General features: G+C 36.1%; 4 protein-coding genes across 9 annotated transcripts in view; 1 reads left to right on the plus strand and 3 right to left on the minus strand.

Annotated features, from left to right (window-relative positions):
• Nucleotides 1-1,299, plus strand: part of nfic (nuclear factor I/C) — a 115,503-nt gene extending 114,204 nt beyond the window's left edge. For all 6 annotated transcript variants that reach the window (XR_010895973.1, XR_010895971.1, XR_010895969.1 and 3 more), the window contains one exon: nt 741-1,299. The gene's annotated coding sequence lies outside the window, so the exon portion shown is untranslated. The remainder of the gene's footprint in view (nt 1-740) is intronic.
• Nucleotides 1,300-3,444: 2,145 nt separating this feature from the next.
• On the minus strand, nt 3,445-5,459 carry smim24 (small integral membrane protein 24). Its single transcript, XM_067394711.1, has 3 exons — nt 5,166-5,459; nt 4,817-4,952; nt 3,445-3,776 (listed from the first exon to the last, which is right to left on the minus strand). The coding sequence occupies exons 1-3, from the start codon at nt 5,230-5,232 to the stop codon at nt 3,680-3,682; spliced, it is 300 nt and encodes a 99-aa protein (XP_067250812.1). The 5' UTR covers nt 5,233-5,459; the 3' UTR covers nt 3,445-3,679.
• An 8,062-nt stretch (nt 5,460-13,521) lies between these two features.
• dohh (deoxyhypusine hydroxylase/monooxygenase) lies at nt 13,522-18,463 on the minus strand. Its single transcript, XM_067393645.1, has 5 exons — nt 18,349-18,463; nt 17,153-17,496; nt 16,993-17,069; nt 16,013-16,262; nt 13,522-14,006 (listed from the first exon to the last, which is right to left on the minus strand). The coding sequence occupies exons 2-5, from the start codon at nt 17,424-17,426 to the stop codon at nt 13,690-13,692; spliced, it is 918 nt and encodes a 305-aa protein (XP_067249746.1). The 5' UTR covers nt 17,427-17,496; nt 18,349-18,463; the 3' UTR covers nt 13,522-13,689.
• Nucleotides 18,464-19,566: 1,103 nt separating this feature from the next.
• LOC137026341 (putative nuclease HARBI1) lies at nt 19,567-21,457 on the minus strand. The gene is made up of 2 exons (XM_067393646.1): nt 21,182-21,457; nt 19,567-21,060 (listed from the first exon to the last, which is right to left on the minus strand). The coding sequence occupies exons 1-2, from the start codon at nt 21,365-21,367 to the stop codon at nt 19,873-19,875; spliced, it is 1,374 nt and encodes a 457-aa protein (XP_067249747.1). The 5' UTR covers nt 21,368-21,457; the 3' UTR covers nt 19,567-19,872.
• Between the last annotated feature and the right edge of the window lie 579 nt (nt 21,458-22,036).

Here is a 22,036-nt window from a genome sequence, read left to right on the forward strand (position 1 = left end):
GAATTATCTTAATTTGAAATTTCGGTAAACAATACAATAAGGTTCAATAGTTAACTACATTAGTTAACATTAATAATGAACTGCACATATACAGCATTTATTAATCTTTGTTAATGTTAATTTCAACATTTACTAATGCAATATTAAAATCTTGTTAACATTAGTTAACACACTGTGAACTAACATGAACAAACAATGAACAACTTTATTTTCATTAACTAACGTTAACGAAGATTGGTAAATACAGTAACAAATGTATTGCTCTTGTTTAGTTCATGTTAGTTAATACATCAACTAATGTTTAACTAATGAACCTTATTGTAAAGTGTTACCGAAATTTCTTATGTATCTTTGTAGGGCTTTAAACAGCAAAGTTTAAATGTGACTGTCAGACAGTAGCAACACATGATCTCCATAACTCCATAATTAAATATTCAATCAACTCCAAAAAAAAAAAAAAAAAAAAGTAAAATAACAGTAACGAATGTGCAGTTGCTGTAAGACAAATAATGTCTCTCATCTTTTTTACTTTAAAAATAAAACAAAAAGTGGGTTTAAATGGTATCTGATGCATTGATATTACATGTACAGGCTGAGGGTGGTCTATTCATTCTTCTGCACATTGAGAGAAGGTGGAATTGTGGTTGTTTTGATTATATCTATTTAGACTCGCAGGTTCAAAGTGATTTCTCTCGGTTTCTCTCTAGCTGTGCTTATGAATTTAATATCTCGATTTACAGTACGTGATGTGAAGGCCTTGTAAAAGCATGCGGCAGTAATGGGCTCCAGATGTCTTAACAAAGGACTGCAACTCCCTGAGGACTCCCCTCTCTGCAATACGATCACAATCAGGTCACTCCGCTGTACAGAGACTTCTGGGAGCGCGAGCTACGTGTCCGTGCAGTATGAACGCGCCCCCCTCTTCTTACAGGCACAAGTGTATGTTCAGAGTTTTGTACATTGTGTATTACATTTTTATCTTCATGCATATGGCAGATGTTTTTATCGAAAGAAATGTACATTGCATTCACACTATATAGTTTTGAATTGAGCAAATTACTTTGGTGTTGCTTGCACCATGCTCTGTTTGTGAGCGATAATTACATTTGTACAAAACCATTAAAATAATCATTGATGTACAGAGTCATATACATTTTAATTTTCCCTTTTAAAAGCTCACTATGCAGATTTTTGGATTAAAATATCCAAAAACCACTAGAACAGGGTTATATATTTTTTTTGACGTGTGTATTTACATTATCCCAGATGTTTCCAAGAATGTTTAAATCCAGAGAAATCAGCAGTTTGAAACAGGACACGGACCGTGTTCGTGCGTCGCCTATCGATGACATCATACCTGTGTTACCCGGTTTTAACTCCCGGTTTTATTTTGAAGAAACCATGGAGACACCAAAGACGCTTTAATAGGCTATGTTTTTTTTATTAAACAAGGGCACAACTGTTTGGATACATTTATAGACAGAAAACTATTTTTCTTATTGTTTAAATCTTTTTGCCTTGATTTACTGTGAGTACCATGTTTTACCATGACTAATATCGATCTAGCTTACTGCAGTGTGCAACAAGTGTCTCATAGCAGCCGCCAAGCAAAAGCACAGAGTCATGTTATAACATAATTTTCAACACACTCAAATGTATCTAATATGATAAACAGCGCTGCTTTACCCCACATATGTTTGACCGGAAGAAGCGGAAGTGGCGACTGCGGCATAATAAAAGTTCTGCTGATGTCGAGCCGTGTCGTGCTCGTCTCTCATCAGCAATCGCTCCAGCGGCCACGTTGTGCTCCCACAGCACTCGGGCCTGCTCAGATTCATACTATAGTATCGTTAATAATCTCATCCATGAACATGATTTATGTCCCGATTCTTTTACACCTGCTGTGAGGTGAAGATGGTATCTCCCATAAATCCGCGCTCAATCTCGGCGTCATCAAGCTACGCCGTTGTTTTGAATAGGCGGGCGACCTCTAGAGGCGAAAAACATAGTGTGCCTTTAATGTGATTTAGTTGAATTTAATGCAATATTGTAATTTCTCTTCACAAAAATACATTTTTTGTTAATTATATTTATTAAAAATGTCAATAAAAACTTTTACATTGTTACATTCCTATTAAATGCTGTTTTTTATGTTTAATTCATGAAAGAATTGTGAAAAAAATGCTTCACAGTTTACACAAAAAATACTAAGCAGCGCTTTCAGCATTGATAATAATAAATGTCTCTTGAGCAGCATATCAGCTTATTAGAATGATTCCGAATTAGGATCATGTGACACTGAAGACTGGAGTAATGATGCTGAAAAAAAAAGTATTTCCTTTGAATGGTATTGTATATTGAATTGTGTTTATTGATTCAAGAAAAAAAAAAGAAACAGACTGAAAGCAGATCTGCAGAGCTCAACTGATTCACTGATGTTCGTTTCATTAGTATCTCTTACCCTTTGGCTTTCAGAGTGTTTTTATCTGAGGTTTTGTCATTTTACTCTACAGTAATGAATACTAGAAAAGAAAGAATAATTAATCTGTCACCAGCTCCCAAGTAATGCGTGGAGCAAAGATGACGTCGCTCAAGGAGCCAGAATAAAAACAACGGAATAAAAATTTCACTGCAGCATTGAAATGAGAAAGAGACTTTAAAGAGGAGACTGAATTGAAGTCTCTCTTTCTTTCTCATTCTGGTTTTATGCTTCACTTAGTGCTGCTGGCTGTAGGCTTAGTAACTCACTCATCAGCACAGCCTCAGATAAACTGTTTCCCATGTATGAGAAACCTTGAGAAGTACGACCAGGAGGACAATAGCATCATTAGAGTTAAATGTTAATTAAAATGTTATAAATTATCAGTAGTTCACATTAAGACTGCACCATATCAATTTTTCACCATATCAATATAAAAAGCGTACATTATTTTAGGTAATTTATTCCATCACTAACAGCTCAACAAGTTTTACTAATCACAGATGGTTTATTTAGGTGACATCTAACCAATGTCTACTTTAAACACAAGAATAATGGTCCCCACCATTAACACAATTGAACACCTGGCCATTATTTCTGCAAATGATATTTTCATCATACAGTCCCCTGGGATGAGCAAATGGTTCCAAAAGCAAAACTGTGTTACGTCATTTCACTGGAAGCATTTAACATGTCCAAACTGCCACTCAAAATGAGTAATGGATCTCATACCCTTGTCCATTTAGCATATATACATGCCCAACCCAGAACTGTCATACGAGTCAAAAGCCAGTTAATCATAGCATTATGTGCATGAGGTGACACACCGAGCACGTGCTCTTCCAGTGGTCTCACTATCCTAATAAATGTTTCAAATTTAAGTATTTCAGTTACAGTTACACCAAAGCATTAAAACTTACATTGGGAATAAAAAAAAAAAAAAAGGATTAGAGAGCACCACTTTATTTTAACCTTTTTTATTTTAACTTTAGGTGTGACTGAGTGAAGGCTGCTCCATCTAGTGGATGATGTAAGGAACAACACTTACAAAGACATAAAAACAAAACGCAGGCCAAAATGTATAAGTTAAAATTATATTAATATTTGATCTATTACATAAGATGATATCTAATTAAGAATTACTCTTCACAGTGGCATAATTTCCAGAGAGTGAAAGACTTTTGTGTTCATCTGTTCTTCTCAGAAACTGGTCTGCTTGGTCTCCTCGTTTGCCTCCAAATCAGCCGCTTTGTTGTCGTAAAATTCATAATTTTCCTCTTTTTCCTCTAACTCATCTCTGCAAGGGGAGATACACAATAATTAAATGTTTTTTTTTTTAAATCGTCACATTACTCTGAGAGTATTCAGTTTGATTATTAATAAAACTCGTACTAACTGGACCGAACTGGATGAAGTGGTAATATGATGTTTAAGTGAATCATTTATAAATCATGTATATTCACAGTAGAAAGCAGTTTAATGATTTTTTAAAGTCTCTTATGCTTGACAAATCTGCATTTATTTGATCATAAATACAGTGATGTTGTGAAATATCATTACAATTTAAAATAACTGTTTTCTATTTTAATATAAAAGTGTAATTCATTCCTTTCAAGGCAAAGCTGAATTTTCAGTATTATTAGTCCTCATTGTCATGTGATCCTTCAGAAATCATTCTGATTTGGTGCTTAAGAAATTTTCTTATTATTATAAATATAGAAAACACTTGTGTTACTTAATGATGGAAACGTATTAATTTGTGGAAACGTAATACTTTTTTATTAATTGATGAAAAGAACAGCATATAATTCAAATCTTTTGAAATGTTTAATGTCTTTAATGTAACTTTTGATCAATTGAATGCATCCTTGCTGAATAAAAGTATTAATTTCTTTCAAAAAAGAAATCTTACTGACCCAAACTTTTGAAAATTAGTGTATGTATTCTATACTATAAAACTAGAGTCAACATGTGTGCTGTACACTCATGTATAAACATGATATGTATTTGTTTATTATAGCTTTAGGTGTGTTTTAACAGATCTTGTCTGTCAGGTGTCTGAATGTGGCCTTGACAGTAAGTGTACAGTCATAAAATCATTTCAAGAACCATAAACTCTTCATCGCCATCATGTCATTAAATACCTAATGAAATGATTAGTAACTGCTAGAAGATTATCGCCATTTTGAACCTCTAAAAAACATCAGGCATTTCCTTTTAAACGAAACGAAACTGATTATATTGTCATTGTCTGGTATTATATGATCTATGTAGCTTTTTTATCATGACTTAATGTACATTATATATTTTCCTGAACCATTTCAGGTCAGTACTCACTTGTCTTTCTTGAAAAAGAGTCTTTGCACAATGAGGAGAACGAAGACGAGAAAGAGGAAACCAACAACAGCTGCCAGTCCCACCAGCCACGGCTGTAAAGTGACCTTAGATGTGTCTGATGTTGCTCGTTGACCACCTAAGTAACATTGTATCATTTAAAGCTTTTTTTTGTCTGTATTTCACCATGTGTAGGTTTTTTTTTCTGTGCAACTTTTATATATTAAATCAAATGAGGGTAGTGTTTAGTGAGCAAAATCACAAGACACTCTAGTACGTCGTAAAGCGCATACAATATCACACAAAGACAAAAGGAAAAAAGGAAAGCAGAAATGTTTCTAATTTCACTCACCAGCTTCAGCTTGACAAATGGAGACAAAGAGTATTATGAAGGCAACAATATTCTGTGGATGAAACATGGTGAATTTACAGTCTGCACACACTGCTGTGTTCCTCTGTCGTCTGCAAATATGTGAAGGATTCTTGGTGTCCAAAGTACAAAATCCATTAGAGAGATCGCAGCATGTTACTCACAGAGTAAGTGTGCATGATTACTGTTAGGTAATATCCCACTGACGATGTTACATGCTGTTATGTTGTAAAGGCAAAAGATTTACTTTCCAGGCTGGAATAGAACAGAAGGTCATGCCAGTCTAACTGATGTAAGGACTCAAGAACGTCTATTGTGAATTGATGTTACACAAATATTAAATAAAAAAAAATATATTGTGCAACAGATTGCCAAAAAAAAGGTGAGGTCATCCAAACCACATGCATCCCAATTCCACATGCTGCTGACTATCAAATTGTCTTCATTTCAGTTTTCATTTGATATATCCCAACTTAGGATGTCAGTCAGAAAACATTGCCAAATAATTTCATGAGCGAAAAGAAAAACTGCGTGTGAACTATAAATGACTTTTTTTTTTTTATGGTGTTCGTTATCAGAATTAAGCTCATTAGTGTGGGTATTCAGATGAGAAATGCTGAGTCTTGTACTTATTTCATGCTAGCTGCAGCTAACACTTATTTGAATGGAGGATGGAGCACAAGGCTTAAAGCTGTCTGATATAACCCAGATGGCTGGCAAGTCTTCAGTGACCTCCATGAATTCTTGCTCTTCTTTCACCATGGCCTCCAGCTCAGGCATTGCTTCTGGAATCCAGTCTGCCCTGAACTTATCTCGCCTTTCCCAGGGAATCTCCTGCACTTCCATAGGCTGCTCTCCAAACAGATAATCTACAGGACACAATACAGGTAAGAGCATTCAGTCTGATGCTGTTGTTTTGTTCTTTCAGTAGCGCTGGTATTTGTATTTAATAAATCTAATAATGTTTTTGCTCGAAGGCTTTTGGGGGGATGTAGACAGCTATTACGATCGAGTCTCAGGAATAACTAATGGCAAAAAAGTTTAAACCAACCTAAGCTAGTTTGTGACTCTTACATCCAAATCTATTTGCAAGGTAGATATTTTATCATTCTTTCCCTGGGAATTGAACCCATGACCTTGTTAGCGCCATGGTCTATCTACTGTTTGAGCTTTACAAACAATGTTGCCAAGTCCTTGTTTTTCCCGCGGGATTGTGCTACTTTAACACTGTTGTCGAGGGTTGTTTTTCATGTCCACGGGTTTAAGAGACCTCAAATAACATGATATTTAGCCCCTGGAATGCGAATTTTACCAGGGAAACCCCACCAAAAACGAGGATTTTATGATTGGGCTAGTTTTGAGTAACAATTGGATGGGTTTTCTGTGAAAACCTGGCAACTCTGTTTACAAACAAAGACTTAAAGGTTCTTTTTGTCGACTGAGTTTTTGAAATGAGCGCATGGGTAAGAACAACCCCCCTCCTTCACAGCTCATTTAGAGGGAACGCCTACCAAAACTCGTGCACGAGTATCAGAACACGAGTGTTTACCACCGGCATTCCCTGTGTTATTAAGCCGGGCACACATTTAACGACTAGCTAAAACATTCTGACTACGCTCAACATACAGCGATTGTTTCCTGCTCCTGAAGCAGATTTATATACTTTCACATGGAATTTGAACACCGACTGTAATCGCAGACTGAACGCAAACGGCTCTGACTGGACGCGTTTGAGCGCGATCAGTCATAAATATCAATTTACATTCATAATCGGCCTTACACTTAAAGCCGCGCACACACTTAGTGGATTCATTATGTCGGACTCACCGCAGGTAACTCATAATCTGCAGTTGTTACTCCTGTCTCCTGACAATGGCAGTGATTGACAAGCCAGAGGGCCAATCGTTTACGCGATGATCGCGTAAAAACATTCTCTTTAGCACCTTTAAAGTTGCAGTATGTAATATTGACAGCTAGCGGTTGAAATGGGTACTGCAGTCCAAATTCAAAATATTGGAGAGAGTTGTCACCCCCTCCCCCTCCTCCTCAGACTCGACGCTCACACGGGTTGCCAGATTGAGGACATGCAACTGGCAATGAAAGGCGAGGAGAGACTTATAAGTTGATGAATTGATTTATCATAGAGATTTTTAGATGGTTGCCAAGGCCTTTTAAGTCGGGTAGAATCAGCAATCTCTGACCCAATTAGTTTGCTGGCTTCCGTGGCTGCAATATGCTGTGTTTTCCACTAACTGGCCTGTCTTCACCCAGGATGTCGAAATACTATTGTGTAAATTGGCAGTGGGCGGAATCACACAGACCAAAACTAAAACAGACATTCCGACGCGGAACGCACATTTCAAAGTAAAATAACTGGCTGTAGCATTCTTTTCAGAGAAACGAGTATGTGAACTTAGCATGTTTTCTAAATATCTGCAAACATATTATGCTATTTTTATGCTTATTACAGCACCTTTAAGTTGGTCTCACAGCCTATAGCCTAGCTAAGACCAGCAAACCCTCTTAGGGTGGTTTATGTTTTTTGGCAAAGCAGTCAAGTGTTTTCCAGTTAAAAAGGAACACAATGTAATGCAGCTCATAGAAAACTAGCCAGATAACGTGCAAAGAGGATTTGTAATTCCTTAAGTGGAAAGGGACAGTAGGCATTTGTACAGTTTCCTGTCACATACCTGCCAGATCATGGATGAGATCTTTGACGAGGTGTCTTACGATGGCGAACAGAGTGATGCCTGTCACACTTACAGCCAGCAGCAGATATATCACATGCTTGGGTAGAGTGAGCGGATCATTTGCTGTGGGTTTGTACTCCTTGAAAAAGTCCTCGTCATCAAGACTTTTGTTGTTGTCTAAATCCATAAATGTTGTTTACTCCACTGTGTCTTTAAGTTTAACAGCTTAACAACAGCTCGTCAGTTTTCATTCATTTCCTGATGAAAACAATAATTAAACATCATTATTTAAACTGTATATTTATTTAATTTAATGTTTTTAATGTTTTGAAAGACTTGCTTATGCTCACCAAGGCTGTAGAACAGTAATATGAAATATTATTACAATTTAAAATGACCTTTTTCTGTTTTAACATATTTTAAAATGTAATAATTAATTGCAAAGCTGACTTTTCAGCATCATTACTTCAGTCTTCAGTGTCACATGATCCTTTACAAATCATTCTCATATGCTGATTTGCTGCTCAAGAAACATTTCTTATTATTTTCATCAATGTTGAAAACAGTTTTCTGCTTAATATTTTTATGGAAATTACGGTACTTGTTCAAAAGAACAGCATTTATTTAAAATAAAAATCTTTTTTAACATTATAAATTTATTGTTGCTTTATTCAATGCAATTTAACACATCCTTGCTGAATAAAAGTATTAATTTCTTTCCAAATAAGAAAAGAGATTTAGAATGTTTGAAATGTTACCGTTTATACTGTCTTTAACAGAGTATATTATAATAATGCATACTTATTTTAGGTTGGTTAAGATTAGGGTAGGACTAGTGACTAGAGGTAGGGTTATATGTTTGTACATTTGAATCTCAGTATCAGTATAGCCATGTTTATGGTCAGATAATAAGTTGTTTACATACCCCACAAAGCATTTTTTCCTCATTGACAGACACTTGTCCTCTTTCTCCCTCTCTTTCTGATGCTGAATACTCCTCAGCCGTCTTCCTTCTCATTGCATATTCAGAAAATCACGACCAAAGATGTCACAGAATGATAATTTTTCTGAATGACTGTTTGTTCTTTAATGGGACCGGGACTTCCCTCAGACCTCAGGTACTTCAACAGCAGAAGACAATCAAGCTAATGTGCTTAGTGGCGTAAGGGGAAGCCTTGAGCCAGGATTTAGTCTCTTTTTTCTGTTAGATGTCTACGTCTCAACACCTGTTGGTGTATTCTAAAGAACAGTGGAATCAATTACGTCAATGAAAACGCAATTGTACTGTCATGTTGCCATTATTTATCATCATTGCTAAAGAAATCTGTCTACATTTCTAAAACATATAGGTTTCTGTAAAAACAGACTGTGCTCTTAAATGCACTATAAAAAGTGTGTTTTTAAGTGTTTCATGTGGTTACATAGAAATTAAGTGGTTCAATTAAAGTCAAAATATTATTTTCTTTTTCTGAGTAAATATTACATTATCGTAAAATGTCTGAGTCAGCCTGACTTCATAACATTACACCAACCAAAGTATTTGTAATGGTTAGATCAAGTAGCAGCAACTTCTCAATGTAACAACTGAACATATCCACATTCCACAAGTCCAAACATATGGTCACGTGGATCACAGGATGTACAAATTGCTTGTAACTTTAAAAAGATTTGTACATTCATTGACTAGGGAACAAAAGGTGAGCACACAGCACCCTCTGTCTGTGCTGAAGCAGTGTGTGCTAATCATGCTAATCATGCTAATCCATATCAAGAGAGTACAGGATGACAATTGCCATGTAAACAACTGAGTACTCACTATGTTGTAATCATTTATTGCAGGAATAAGACACATGCAAAAGAGTAAGACAGATATAGACAAAATCTGTGCATCTATTTAGCTAAATCTAGCAAAAAAATATGAATAAAAACGATTTTTTTTTTTTTAACAGACTTTAAAGCTTATAATAAGCTTTGTATTTTTTGATAAAGTACAATGAGCAGCACTTACAAAGAAAGATTTTGGAGACTAAGGAGGTTATACAAGAGATTTGGGGCTTGTGGAGATGGACTAATGGATGAAAGAAAGAGAGAGAGAGAGAGAGAGAGAGAGAGGGTTGTTCATAAATGAATTCAGTAACACCTTTTTAACCTCATGAATTGTCAGATACAGAGAATTTAAATCTTGGTAGAATTCCTGTCCGTCCACTTCTGGGTCAAATGTAGTCGGTTCCTCCTTTGTTCATATTTTGTCTTCCTCATCCCTCCTTCTTTCCCTCTGGCAGATTTTATTGCTTCTTCCTCTTCTTCATTGTTGGGGTCACAACCAAGTCCTTGATCTGTGTGATAAAAGAAATGTTATGTCTTCAGATGTAGATATATGAGCTAATAAGACCAGAGGCCAGTCAATGTGCTCTGAAGTAGCCTGATATGATTCTCTTAATCCCAGTTTAATCCTTTGGCTGACATCTCGCTGACTCTGATATTCCATTGCTGGTAATGGCAGCTGCCTTTCATGAAGGTGAAAGCGTTTAATCAAGGGTTAGCTATGCTGTAATCCACCTAATCCTGTCTGAGATACACTCTCAAGAAGGAGTGTGAAGCATTTTCTGTAAAGCTTTGAAACGGTATGTATTGTGAAAAGCGCTATACAACTAAATGTGAATTGATTTGTGTGTGTGTGTGTGTTTACGGAGGTTTAAATGGCATTTTACACCAATTATAGTTCATACTAAAACAAAAATATATACTGTGCCATAATTATTCCAATTATTTATGATAATAGACTGATAACGCAACATCTGAGATAAAACAGGTGGAGCAAAAAGCTAAAGGAACAAATAACTGAAGACTAGTTTGTGATTAATATATAAAAAAAAGCTCAGCAAATCCATGACCAGATAGATCAGATAGAGAAATTTACAGACAGTATAAAACTTTTCTGTTAGTGAAAGGTTTTAGCCTTAATTGGTGTCATAGTGATCTACAACCTGCATTGCCATTCAGAAGTTTGGGTTCAGTAAGATTTTCAATGTCTTATGCTCACCAGGGCTGCATTTATTTGATCAAAATACAGTAAAAACAGTATTATTGTGAATTATATTTACAAGTAATATATTTAAAAATGTGTTTTCTTTTCCTGTGATGGCAAAGATGAATTTTCAGCATCATTACTCCAGTGATTTAGTTTCTATTTAATTTTCTATTAATTTTCTATTTATTTGAAATATAAATCCTTTGTAACATTATAAATGTCAAATTTTTTATCAATTTAGTGCACCCTTGTGAAATAAAGGTATTTCTTTAAAACATATATATATTTTACTGACACCAAACTTAGGACAATATTTAACAGGTCAAAACATAATGCTGCAAGACAACTGATCCCATTGACTAATAACATTAATGCTACTCACTTAGACCGTTATTTCCTCAGGTTTGGGTCCATCCTTGATCTTCTTGCAGAACACCTGAGACAGAAGAAAGTTCCAGTAGACAACAGTTAAACTTGTGTTGGCAGTCACTATGCCGATCAATATGGGATCCATGTCTAATTTCAGCTGTTGTGGCGCTCTCCCAGAGGCTGATGCTGCACAAACTCTCTCAGAGTCTCTGACTGACTGACTGACTGACTGACAGGCAGAGGAAGAGCTTGTGTATTTGAGCCAGTGACCCAGACAGATCTGATCCTCTAAGAGTCACATGATATGATATTATTAATCTCTCTGCCATCTCTAATGTTACTTTATGCCTGTTGTTATTACACAGCTTCTGAAAGCAAAAAAAGTATGTACTCAGGGTAGGTTTTTTATTATTATTATTAATTTTTTGTGTATATATATATATATATATATATATATATATATATGTGTGCTTTTAAGTTTAGACTACACATGCTATTGATCATGCCTAGCGAAAAAAATTATATTTCAATATAGTTAAATTAACACAATCTTTGTGACAACATGCCCCATAGCAGTCACGATGGAACCTATACAATGACTTTGAGAAGAATACTTAATCTAAAATGAAAAGGACATTTTCCATAGCATTCACTACATTCACTTTTATTGTTACCATTAAGATTGGGATCAGTAAGATTTTTTTTTTTTTCTTTTTGAAAGAAATTAATACTTTTATTTAGCAAGGATGCATTAAATTGATCAAAAGTGACAGCAAAGAGTTTTACATTGTTACAAAAAAATGCATTTCAAATAAATGCTGTTCTTTTAAACTTTCTATTCATCAAAGAATCCGGAAAAAAAGTATCACGGTATCCAATATATTAAGCAGCACGACTGTTTTCAACACTGATTAATAATATTATATAAAAAATAATTTCTTTCAGCATATTAGAATGATTTCTGAAGGATCATGTGACACTGAAGACTGAAGTAATGCCTGAGACTTCAGCTATGCCATAACATGAATAAATTGCATTTTAAAATATATTAATTGTAAATATATTTCACAATATTACTGTTTTGCCAAATTTTTTTATCAAATAAGAGAAAACATTTAAAAATCTTACCGACCCCAACTTTTTTTTAATGGTAGTGTCATTTAATGGCTCTTCAGAAAAAGTTGAGCGATACTAAAACATTCAGGAAACAATAAAAATGGAAATAGTAACACAAAAATATGAAATTGTTTTGATATTTAAATTAATATTGTCCTCCAATTTTGTGCAGAACAAAAGATAACCAAAACTGAATATGTTACCTGGAGGTAAACCAGTTCCTGGAGAGTTGGAATCACGGAATATTTGCTCAAATTTTTTTTTTTTTTTCCAAGTTTTCTGTATTAAATAAAAATAAAATAAAAATATATAAGACACAAAAAACTCTACCCTAACCTTCTCTATACAGAACTACATGCAGGGTGTGTTGGCTAAGCAGGGTTGTCTTTTTCGGCTTCATCATCAACCTTCTTATGAAAGGCTTCTGTCAGGATGAAGATCCAGTATGCAATGGTGATGGAGGTATTAATTGTCACGATGCCAATCATAAAGGGGTGTAGCATGTTTGCAAGTTTTGCCCTGACTGCTGTCTACAGGGTTTCTCTGCTTTATGTTACTGTTAAGTCTTTTTCCTGCAGCTTGGTCCTGCCTTTCATCAGTATGTGGTCTTCTCTCCTCCCCCAAGCTCAAATGAGGCTTAAAAATGTTCAGAGCCTTTGCTGAGCACAACATTCCAGGTTCGTCACCCTCCACCCACACTATCATCATTAAATTAGCAGCGCACATGTACTTTTATCTATGTAACTGCGCAATAACTGGCCGAATTTTTGTTTTTTTAAGTTTGATTAAGAAGATATGAAATGGATTCTATAGATACAAATGTAATCAGAGTGCAATGCTTCACATTTCTGTTTGTTTATAGTAATTGTTTGATATGCTAGATAGGGATGATCACTTAGGGATTAGAGCATTTGGATTTTAATTCCATGTGTGCTTCTTTAAAGAAGACTCTTATTGAATGAGATAGACCGCTGTGTGGATTAGTAAGTCAGAGCGTACTGTTATACATGTCTCTTAGCTGTGCTAATCACTCCGGCTCATAAGAAATTTAATTAGCCATATCAAAAATATTTATGACAGTGTTAAAGCTTAAAGACAAAATAAGACAAGCATATGTGGTCAAATAAATGCTTTTATTATGTAAAGGTCTTCAAGGAAGGAATTTTTAGATTTATCTTAAAAAAAAAAAAAAAAAAAAAAAAAAAACAGTGTATATTAAATATTTGAAAAGCATCCAAAATGCTTTCACTAGAGTTTGAAATATGGATCGGCTGTGAAACATTAACGTGTGTAAAAGGTTTCACTGAGCGCTTTGCAGTCTGAGCAGTCCGTCTGCATATTGGAACTGCGAGCTGTTCTCATACTCCAGCATGTCCAATGCCACCTCACAACTCTCCTTCACCACCCGCTCCTGGTCCTTCCTGTAGCACTCTAGGATCTGTAAACACGCCTCCTTCCCGATGGAGCCCAGCGCCTCGGCACACTCGTGTCTGACCATGGCATTCTCATCAGTCTTCTCCAAAGCTGCCTGCAGCTGTGGGATGCTGGCCTCGTGTTGGATCTGACCCAAGACATAACCGATCTCATGGCGGAACAAGGCACTGCTGCACTGAAGACCTAAAAGAAATTTTTAAAGAAATTATTACTTTTTTTCCAATGATACATTCAATTGATCAAAAGTGACAAATGATGTTACAAAGTGTTTTTTAACTATTCTTCAAAAACTTTTATCTCGAGTTCCACAAAAAATATGAAGCAGCTTAAAACTAATTAAAGTAACTTAAACTGTTTTCAACATTGACACTGAAGAAGACTGGAGTAATGATGCTGGAAATTCAATTCTGCCATTACAGAGCTAAATAACATTATATATTATATAAATATATTGAAATAGAAAACAGTTATTTTAAGCTGTAATATTTCACATTTCTGTTTTTATTGTATTTTTGATCATTGGTCAGCATAAGAGACTAAATACATATAAGAAAATTGGCCAATTCTGATACCACTTGCAAATTTTCTTTAAGAAAGTGTATTTGTTTATTTGCTCTAAAAACATTTTGTAGCCATTTGAAATTAGAGATAACCACTACATTTTTAAGGTGCCCTAGAATTAAACATTGAATTTTCCTCGGCATAGTTGAATAACAAGAGTTCAGTACATGGAAAAGACATACACTGAGTTTCAAACATTGTTTCCTCCTTCTTATATAAATCTCACTTGTTTAAAAGACCTCAGAAAAACAGGCGAATCTCAACATAACACCGACTGTTACGTAACAGTCGGGATCATTAATATGTACACCCCCAATATTTGCATATGCCAGCCCATGTTCCCAACATTATGAAAGGCATTACACAAGGGCAACCAGTAACGTCTGGATCGGTGCACAGCTGAATAATCAGACTAGGTAAGCAAGCAAGAACAACAGTGAAAAATGGCAGATGGAGCAATAATAACTGACATGATTCATGATATCATGATATTTTAGTGATATTTGTAAATTGTCTTTCTAAATGTTTCGTTAGCATGTTGCTAATGTACTGTTAAATGTGGTTAAAGTTACCATCGTTTCTTACTGTATTCATGGAGACAAGAACCGTCGCTATTTTCATTGCAGTCTGTATAATTCATAAACACAACTTCATTCTTTATAAATCTCTTCAACAGTGTGTAATGTTAGCTTTAGCCACGGAGAACTATCAAACTCATTCAGAATCAAATATAAACACCCAAATAAATACTATACTCACATGATCCGAAGCATGCATGACGAACATCTTGTAAAGATCCATTTGAGGGTTATATTAGCTGTGTGAACTTTGTAAATGCACTGTAATATAGAGTCGCGAGCTCGATGGGCAGGGAGCATGAGATTTAAAGGGCCAGTAGCACCTGAATCAGTGCATAGTTAATGATGCCCCAAAATAGGCAGTTAAAAAAATTAATTTAAAAAAATCTACTGGGTATTTTGAGCTGAAACTTCACAGATACATTCAGGAGACACCTTAGACTTATATTATATCTTGTAAAAAAACATTCGATGGCACCTTTAATCACGATCCAAACAGAGATGCTACATACATGTCACGTTGGCAGTTGTTTTTGATTTAAATTAGATTGAGTCGTTTCAATATTTAAAGCAAAAACAGAATGGTCTGACTTTAGATTTGTGAAATGATGCTACATAAGACAACTGAACAAAAACAACTGGACTCTCTGCCAGTAGGTGGCGCTTATGAAACAGCAGTGGTTTCTTCAGTTACCGCTGTACACAAAGCAGCACTGCACTTATGAACACTATGGAGCTAAGAGGAAAGAAAAACGCCATTTAAACTTTTTTTTACATTTTTAACATTTTTCTATTGCTCTGCTACTTTCTGTTCTCCTGTTTACATCTGTGTTCAGTGTGTCTGGCCTGTGTTAACGTCCTGTTTACAGACTTGTAATATTTCCACATAAATGACATTTTGGGAAATGATTGCAATGCAGTTTGTGTGTCAAGTCTAGAATAAAGATCAGCCAGGATAAAACTAAAAACCATGTGAAAAATCATTCATTCATTTTTCTTGATGTGACCTAGCATCATGTTTAGATAGAGCTCAGTTCAAATCTTTCTCACCATCTCCAAGAGCCAGAACAGCCTCTTCAGTCCCAAGATTCCTCAGGGCAAACATGGCTCTATAGCGATCGAACAGCGACAGGCTTTCGTCTAAGAGCTGCGCCCTCAGTTCCGGGACACTTTTTCTTGGGGCGGGGGGTGCGGGGTCTACGGAGGTGTAGGGGTTCTCATCTGTCCCGTTTGCCGTCTTATCCCCTCCATTCATGAGCCACTCCAGCCTCCGGACTGCCAGCTGGCATGTTTCTGCCACCTTTACAGAAAAATGTGCGGCAGGACATTGTAGAGTAGGAGTGGGAATCACCAGAGGTCCCACAATACCATATTATTGCAATTTTAAACATCTTGCGATATGCTGGATATTGCAATAACAATATTTTTGCAATTGCAAATGTCACCAAAGAAAAACTTTGTCCACATGTTTTGATTTAGTAATATAAATTGGTCTGTTCTCATCCATCTCCTTTGTCCCAATATTTTAGTTCCTTCTATTTTAGATATATTTCTAATAGAAATTACAGTTGTCAAATAAAAATGATTGTACATTTCAATGTTTTCCCACTCAATTCAATGTATTTGAATACATATTGTTCTAAGCTGTTTTTATTAACACCCTAATGAACAAGTCAAAGGTGACAATATGCTTTATGCTCCTTTTCAGTTATGAAATGTAATTTTGTGCTGAATCAAATTTTTATTGTTTTAGGAAGATGCATAAATTTTCCAATAACATACTACTTAAAAACATAACACTTGGCCACTAGATGGCACTATGTGATTATTTTCATTGTGAAATAGCACAACATTAGCAATCCCAAGCCAAAATTCATGCCATGAAAAGATCTATCATGGCATCCGTGTATATTGATACAATAAACCTATGCAAAATATCACAATACTATGTTGTAACGATCCCCTACCTCTATTCTAGAGATAGTGTAACAATGAATGGGGAATAGATGGGTTATATGGGTTTACTATACCTCAATAACTGGATCTTCTGCATATTTCTTCAATAAATCTAAGACTTTGGGATTTCCAATGGCTCCCAATGCTTCTCCTACAATTGAAAATATAATTAAAACACTAAATATGACTTCTCCAAGAAAAAAATGAAGGAGAATGACTCTCTGTAATCCTCACCTGCTTCATGTCTGACCATTGGCTCTTGATTAGTGTCTTTCAGAACCGTCTCTAAGATAGGAAGGGCCCGCTCGTCTTGCATTTGTCCGAGGCAGTATGCCAGCTCGTGCTTCAGAAGTGCAGATTCATCAACAAAAGCTTCACTGATCCATTTAATGGCCTCTGCTCCACCAAGGTTGCGGAGAGTAAAAAGTGCTCTAAAGCGAGTTGTCAAGTCCTGCTTCGGGTTGACGAGAATGCTCCCCACAGCACCTACATCCTTATCGTTTGCCATGAGTCAGGTCTGGTTGATGTCCTTATAACCAGATTAAAGAGAGTACTCCAGAAAGCAGCATATACAGAACCTAAATTAAAAGCAATAAAAAGATTGATGATTCAAAACCTTGTGAGCCACCTACCTAGACAGCATTTTTTATCTTAAAAGGCTGCAAACAAATCTGATCTTTAGGAATTAACTGTGTCATCTTTTATGTTATGGCATAACGATGTCATCATATTTGGATTTAGAAAGTGAATGACATTTTGTAATGTAAATACATTACACAATTATAAGATACATTATCCAACAAAATACCATATACATAAAAAGAATGGGACATTTTATAAATGACTTCAAGTGAAATTATACATAACCCCTTTGGAAAGAAATGGAAAAAGGAAAACCCTTTATGTTATAAAAGTACTGAACTGTATATATCTTGTAATTTATTTGTAATTTCATAAGTCTAATGATTCAGCTAAAAAGTGTCATTTTTAAGTGTTTCGTGAACGAATTGTTTAGACTGGTTATAAGAACAGATTCAAACAATTAACTGAAAAGTTCCGACTCAAAATAACGATTCATTCATGAATGGTTTGCAACATGGGCAATGCCAAGCAGAGTCTATACAAAATCTCAGATTAGCTGTCAGAGTGGACAAAAGAGGTGCTGGTGCTATATAATGTTGACTAGACACACGGTTTAATATGGTTTTAAACAGAGCCATGGTGTTGCCTACGTTAAAGCTTCTTTTTCAGCATAGTGCATCTCTGCCAGCAGTACACATGCGTCAATTTGTCTCACTGCTAACTAGCGTGTTATGCAGCAGGCAGAATGGTGGGTTTAAAAACATTACTATGTTAGTGACAGCATGACGCTAACTGAATTTACCGACTTATTCATTACATTGTTTAAATTATTTGTATCTTGAACTTACTACAAGCGGAGAGGTTGTTTTTTCACTCATATGGTGCTCTCCATGTGAGGGTCCCGAGCGTCCACGCAAAGAGGAACTGTTTCACTCCTGTGTAATCCAGCAGTTGTCGAATTACTCTCATTTGCCTAGCGCCACCTACTGGATTGGAGTTGAAAACAATGTTAAAGGGATAGTTCACCTAAAAAAGAAAATTCTGTCATTTACTCACCCGCAAGTTGTTCAAATCTGTATAAATTTCTTTGTTCTGTTGAACACAAAGGAAGATATTTTGAAGAATGTAGAAACTGAACAGTTCTGGGGCACCATTGACTTGCATAACTTTCTTCAAAATATCTTCGAGTACAGCAGAACAAAGAAATTTATACAGATTTGGAACAACTTGCGGGTGAGTAAATGATGACAGAATTTTCATTTTCAGGTGAACTATCCCTTTAAATTTGTAAACAAACAGTAAGTATATATGAAGACTTCAGATGCAAAAGCCTTTAAGTGCCATCTGAAATTTTCTTTGAAATGAGCGTTTTTATTAGGCTCCTATGTTTAGGTTCAGTAATGTCACTTTAACAGCAATCAATAAGTCCTTTTCATTGCCATTAAAGTGAAATAACTGAACATAAACACAGGAGCCTGATAAAAATGATCATTTTAGATGAAAATTTCAGAGGGCACTTAGAGGTTTTTGTAATGTAACTCTTCATATATCATTTAGTGGCTCTCAAACTTTTTGACTCAGGAAAAATCCAACAGTATACTGAGGGGGGAAAAGAAATGTGATTTTAGTTTTCATCTTGACTGTGTTTTTAATTAAACTCGATTGTTTAAGATATTAATAATGATATTAATTTTATTAATAATAATAATTTAAATACATTCTGCAGCCCTATTGGGTTCCGACCCCCTGGTTGAGAACCACTGATTTACATTGTTCCAAACCTGTAAGACTTTCTTCTTTTACATGTGAGGAGAAATCATGAAAAATGTTGATGCAGCACACTTAAATTCTAGGAAAGTCAGCGTGGACTGAGGTACTCAGTCCCTAACATCATATTTAACATATTTTATGTTCTAAGGACTAAAATTTAAAGGGATAGAAATTACATTTTTGGGTGAACAATCCCTTCAAGTCACATGGGTTGGAACATGATGTGAATAAATGATGATTTATAGGTTTGAAGTCATTCTCAAAATTTTGAAACATGCATTGGCATCAGTATTTTTGTTTATTTCAACTAAACAGAAATAAAAACATTTAGATATATGCTCTATTTACAATATCAATACATCAGACACAAAATAAAACTTATCAAGTCTATAAGTCACATTAAAAGTCATTCATTTATAAAAGTTAATAAAACAAATAGCTTTAGAGTCACAAAATATGAGATTAACTTTAAATACATTTAATTTAGACACTTCCAGTCTGCTAAATCATATTCATTTTCAAAATATTAAATGACAGCTATAAACTAATAAGACTAATAACTAACTAACTAAGACTAATAAAACAATTCATCAATACACAAGCTATGCCATTCCAGTGCTGTCAACTTGAGGAGACTCAGGTACAGGCAGAACCGGGCTGCTTGTTGGAGACTGATCAAGTATTTTACTCATCTGTTGTTGCTCAAAATAGCTACAGAGCAGAGAACGAACTGCCTCAGCGTTCGGATCATCTATATAGACCGTAGAAACATCTGTGGGCTGTGGACATTCATTCTGACTCAGTGCTTCAACCCACTCCTCTTTAAACGGGCTGTTATGCACGTTACAGATATTGTGCAAGATACAGCAAGCTACAGCCATCTTGGATACCAAGTCTAAGTTGCTGTCATTTCTGTTGTGCAGACACTGCCAGCGTGCTTTAAGGCGCTGGAAGGCATGTTCGATGACTTTAAGGCCATGGTTTAGTTGGATGTTGAAGGTTTGCTGTTGCGGTGTTAGATTCTGCGACGAAGGATAACATTTCAGTAGCCAGGTTTGAAGTGAGTAACCCGCATCCCCCAGAAGCAGAAATCCCAACGGTTGACCCATGAGTTCTTTGGGCGGCTGAGAGCAGAATCCTCCCTGTTCTGCCATAGTCCACAGCTCTGAGCTCTGCAGGATGGTCATGTCATCTGTGCTGCCTGTGAATCCAGAACAAACGTCCCAGAAAGTACCTTGTGCGTTCACCACACCCTGAAGAACCACGGAGTGCCAACCTCTCGGGTTCCAGCAATCCTGCGTGTCCGTGGAGGGCGATTTAACAGGGATGTGAAGAGAATCGATGACTCCAATGCAGTGAGGAAAACCCCACAGAGTATGAAACTGCTCTGCATTTTCTTCAAGTTCATGATCTGCAGGTAACTGCATGTAGAGGGGTTTCAGTAACAAAATGATGGCTTCACACACCTCCCGTACACACTGACAGACCACAGGGATGGGCACACCGAAGAGTTCGCTTAAGAAACAGTATTCTGTGCTGGTGGACAAACGCATTAAAGCCATGGCGATACATCTCTCTAGTGTAATGGTCTGTCCGGTTTGTTCTATGTACACTTGCTCGAGCTGAGGCTTGAGTTTGCTGCTCAGAAGAAGGAAGATGTCTCTTGTGACGTGGAACTTGTCAAGCCAGTCTTCTGGTCCAAACTCTGACATCACAACTCTCTCCCACCAGTCTGGGTCTGAAGGGATTGGGACATGATTTTGCAGATCTTCTTCATCTGGTGATGGTGACTAGAGCATATGGACAGAAAAAAATAAGTTTATTGTATGGTTCAGTTTGGATTTTAAAACAATGTCAATAGGTTAAAGTCTTAGAAATGCTTTGTAAGCATATACAGAAATGACAGTATACCGTTCTCGTGCTCAGATAATTCTGGAAAAGATGCCTTCGATATCTGATTCGTTTGTGAACTTCAGCTCGCCTTTCTGATATGTAGTTCTGGATTTCTTCTTTTCGCCGCCTAATTTTGGATGCAAGCAAATATTTCATCTCCGCAGCATCTCTCGCCTCGTCCGTTTTCAAGTATGAACGAGGCATTTTGTGCGACGTTTAGTAATAAGTGGTTGTTTTCGTTATTTAGTGACGTTTGTTCATCGTCAAATAAAACAGTAGCACAACAAACGTGTTTCCAACACGCCCATAAACAGCGGTGCGCTAAGGAGTTCCACTTCCGGTCTCCTTCGTTCTTGTCAAAATAAAGGTTTGTTTTCTAACAATGGAAATGAGAATTAAAAGCTTGAATCCATTTTTAATTTTAATGACTGATTCTGTGGCTAATTTTTGATACAGATATTTCAGCATCTCCCACCTCTGTTCTATTTATCATTTTATTTTATTTCAAGGTCCCTCTTTATTCTATAGTCTTTGGTAATAGTATTTAAGTATTAATATATTTAAGCTAATATATTCTAAGGTGCGTTCAAGCGGCCTCATAATTCCTGTAGTTACGATATTCCTGCTTGTAAAAAGCATTCACGTCCTCGTAGAACTCGTAATTACAGCTTGTAAGCTGGGAGTTTTCTGAAAGCTCCCACATGTACCACGTGGCCGCTGTACCACCTGACCGCTGTAGATTCATTTAGGCGTTGATAGTGGTGCCATGGAAACGCATAATTCCCAGTCCAAGGACCAAAAGGACGTGAACAGCTCCGAATATAATGTCACGTGTTGTCATTTCAAGAATCCGGTAAATACGAGGTGACGTGA

Source organism: Chanodichthys erythropterus, chromosome 9 (genome assembly GCF_024489055.1).
Source record: "Chanodichthys erythropterus isolate Z2021 chromosome 9, ASM2448905v1, whole genome shotgun sequence".
NCBI lineage: Eukaryota > Metazoa > Chordata > Actinopteri > Cypriniformes > Xenocyprididae > Chanodichthys > Chanodichthys erythropterus.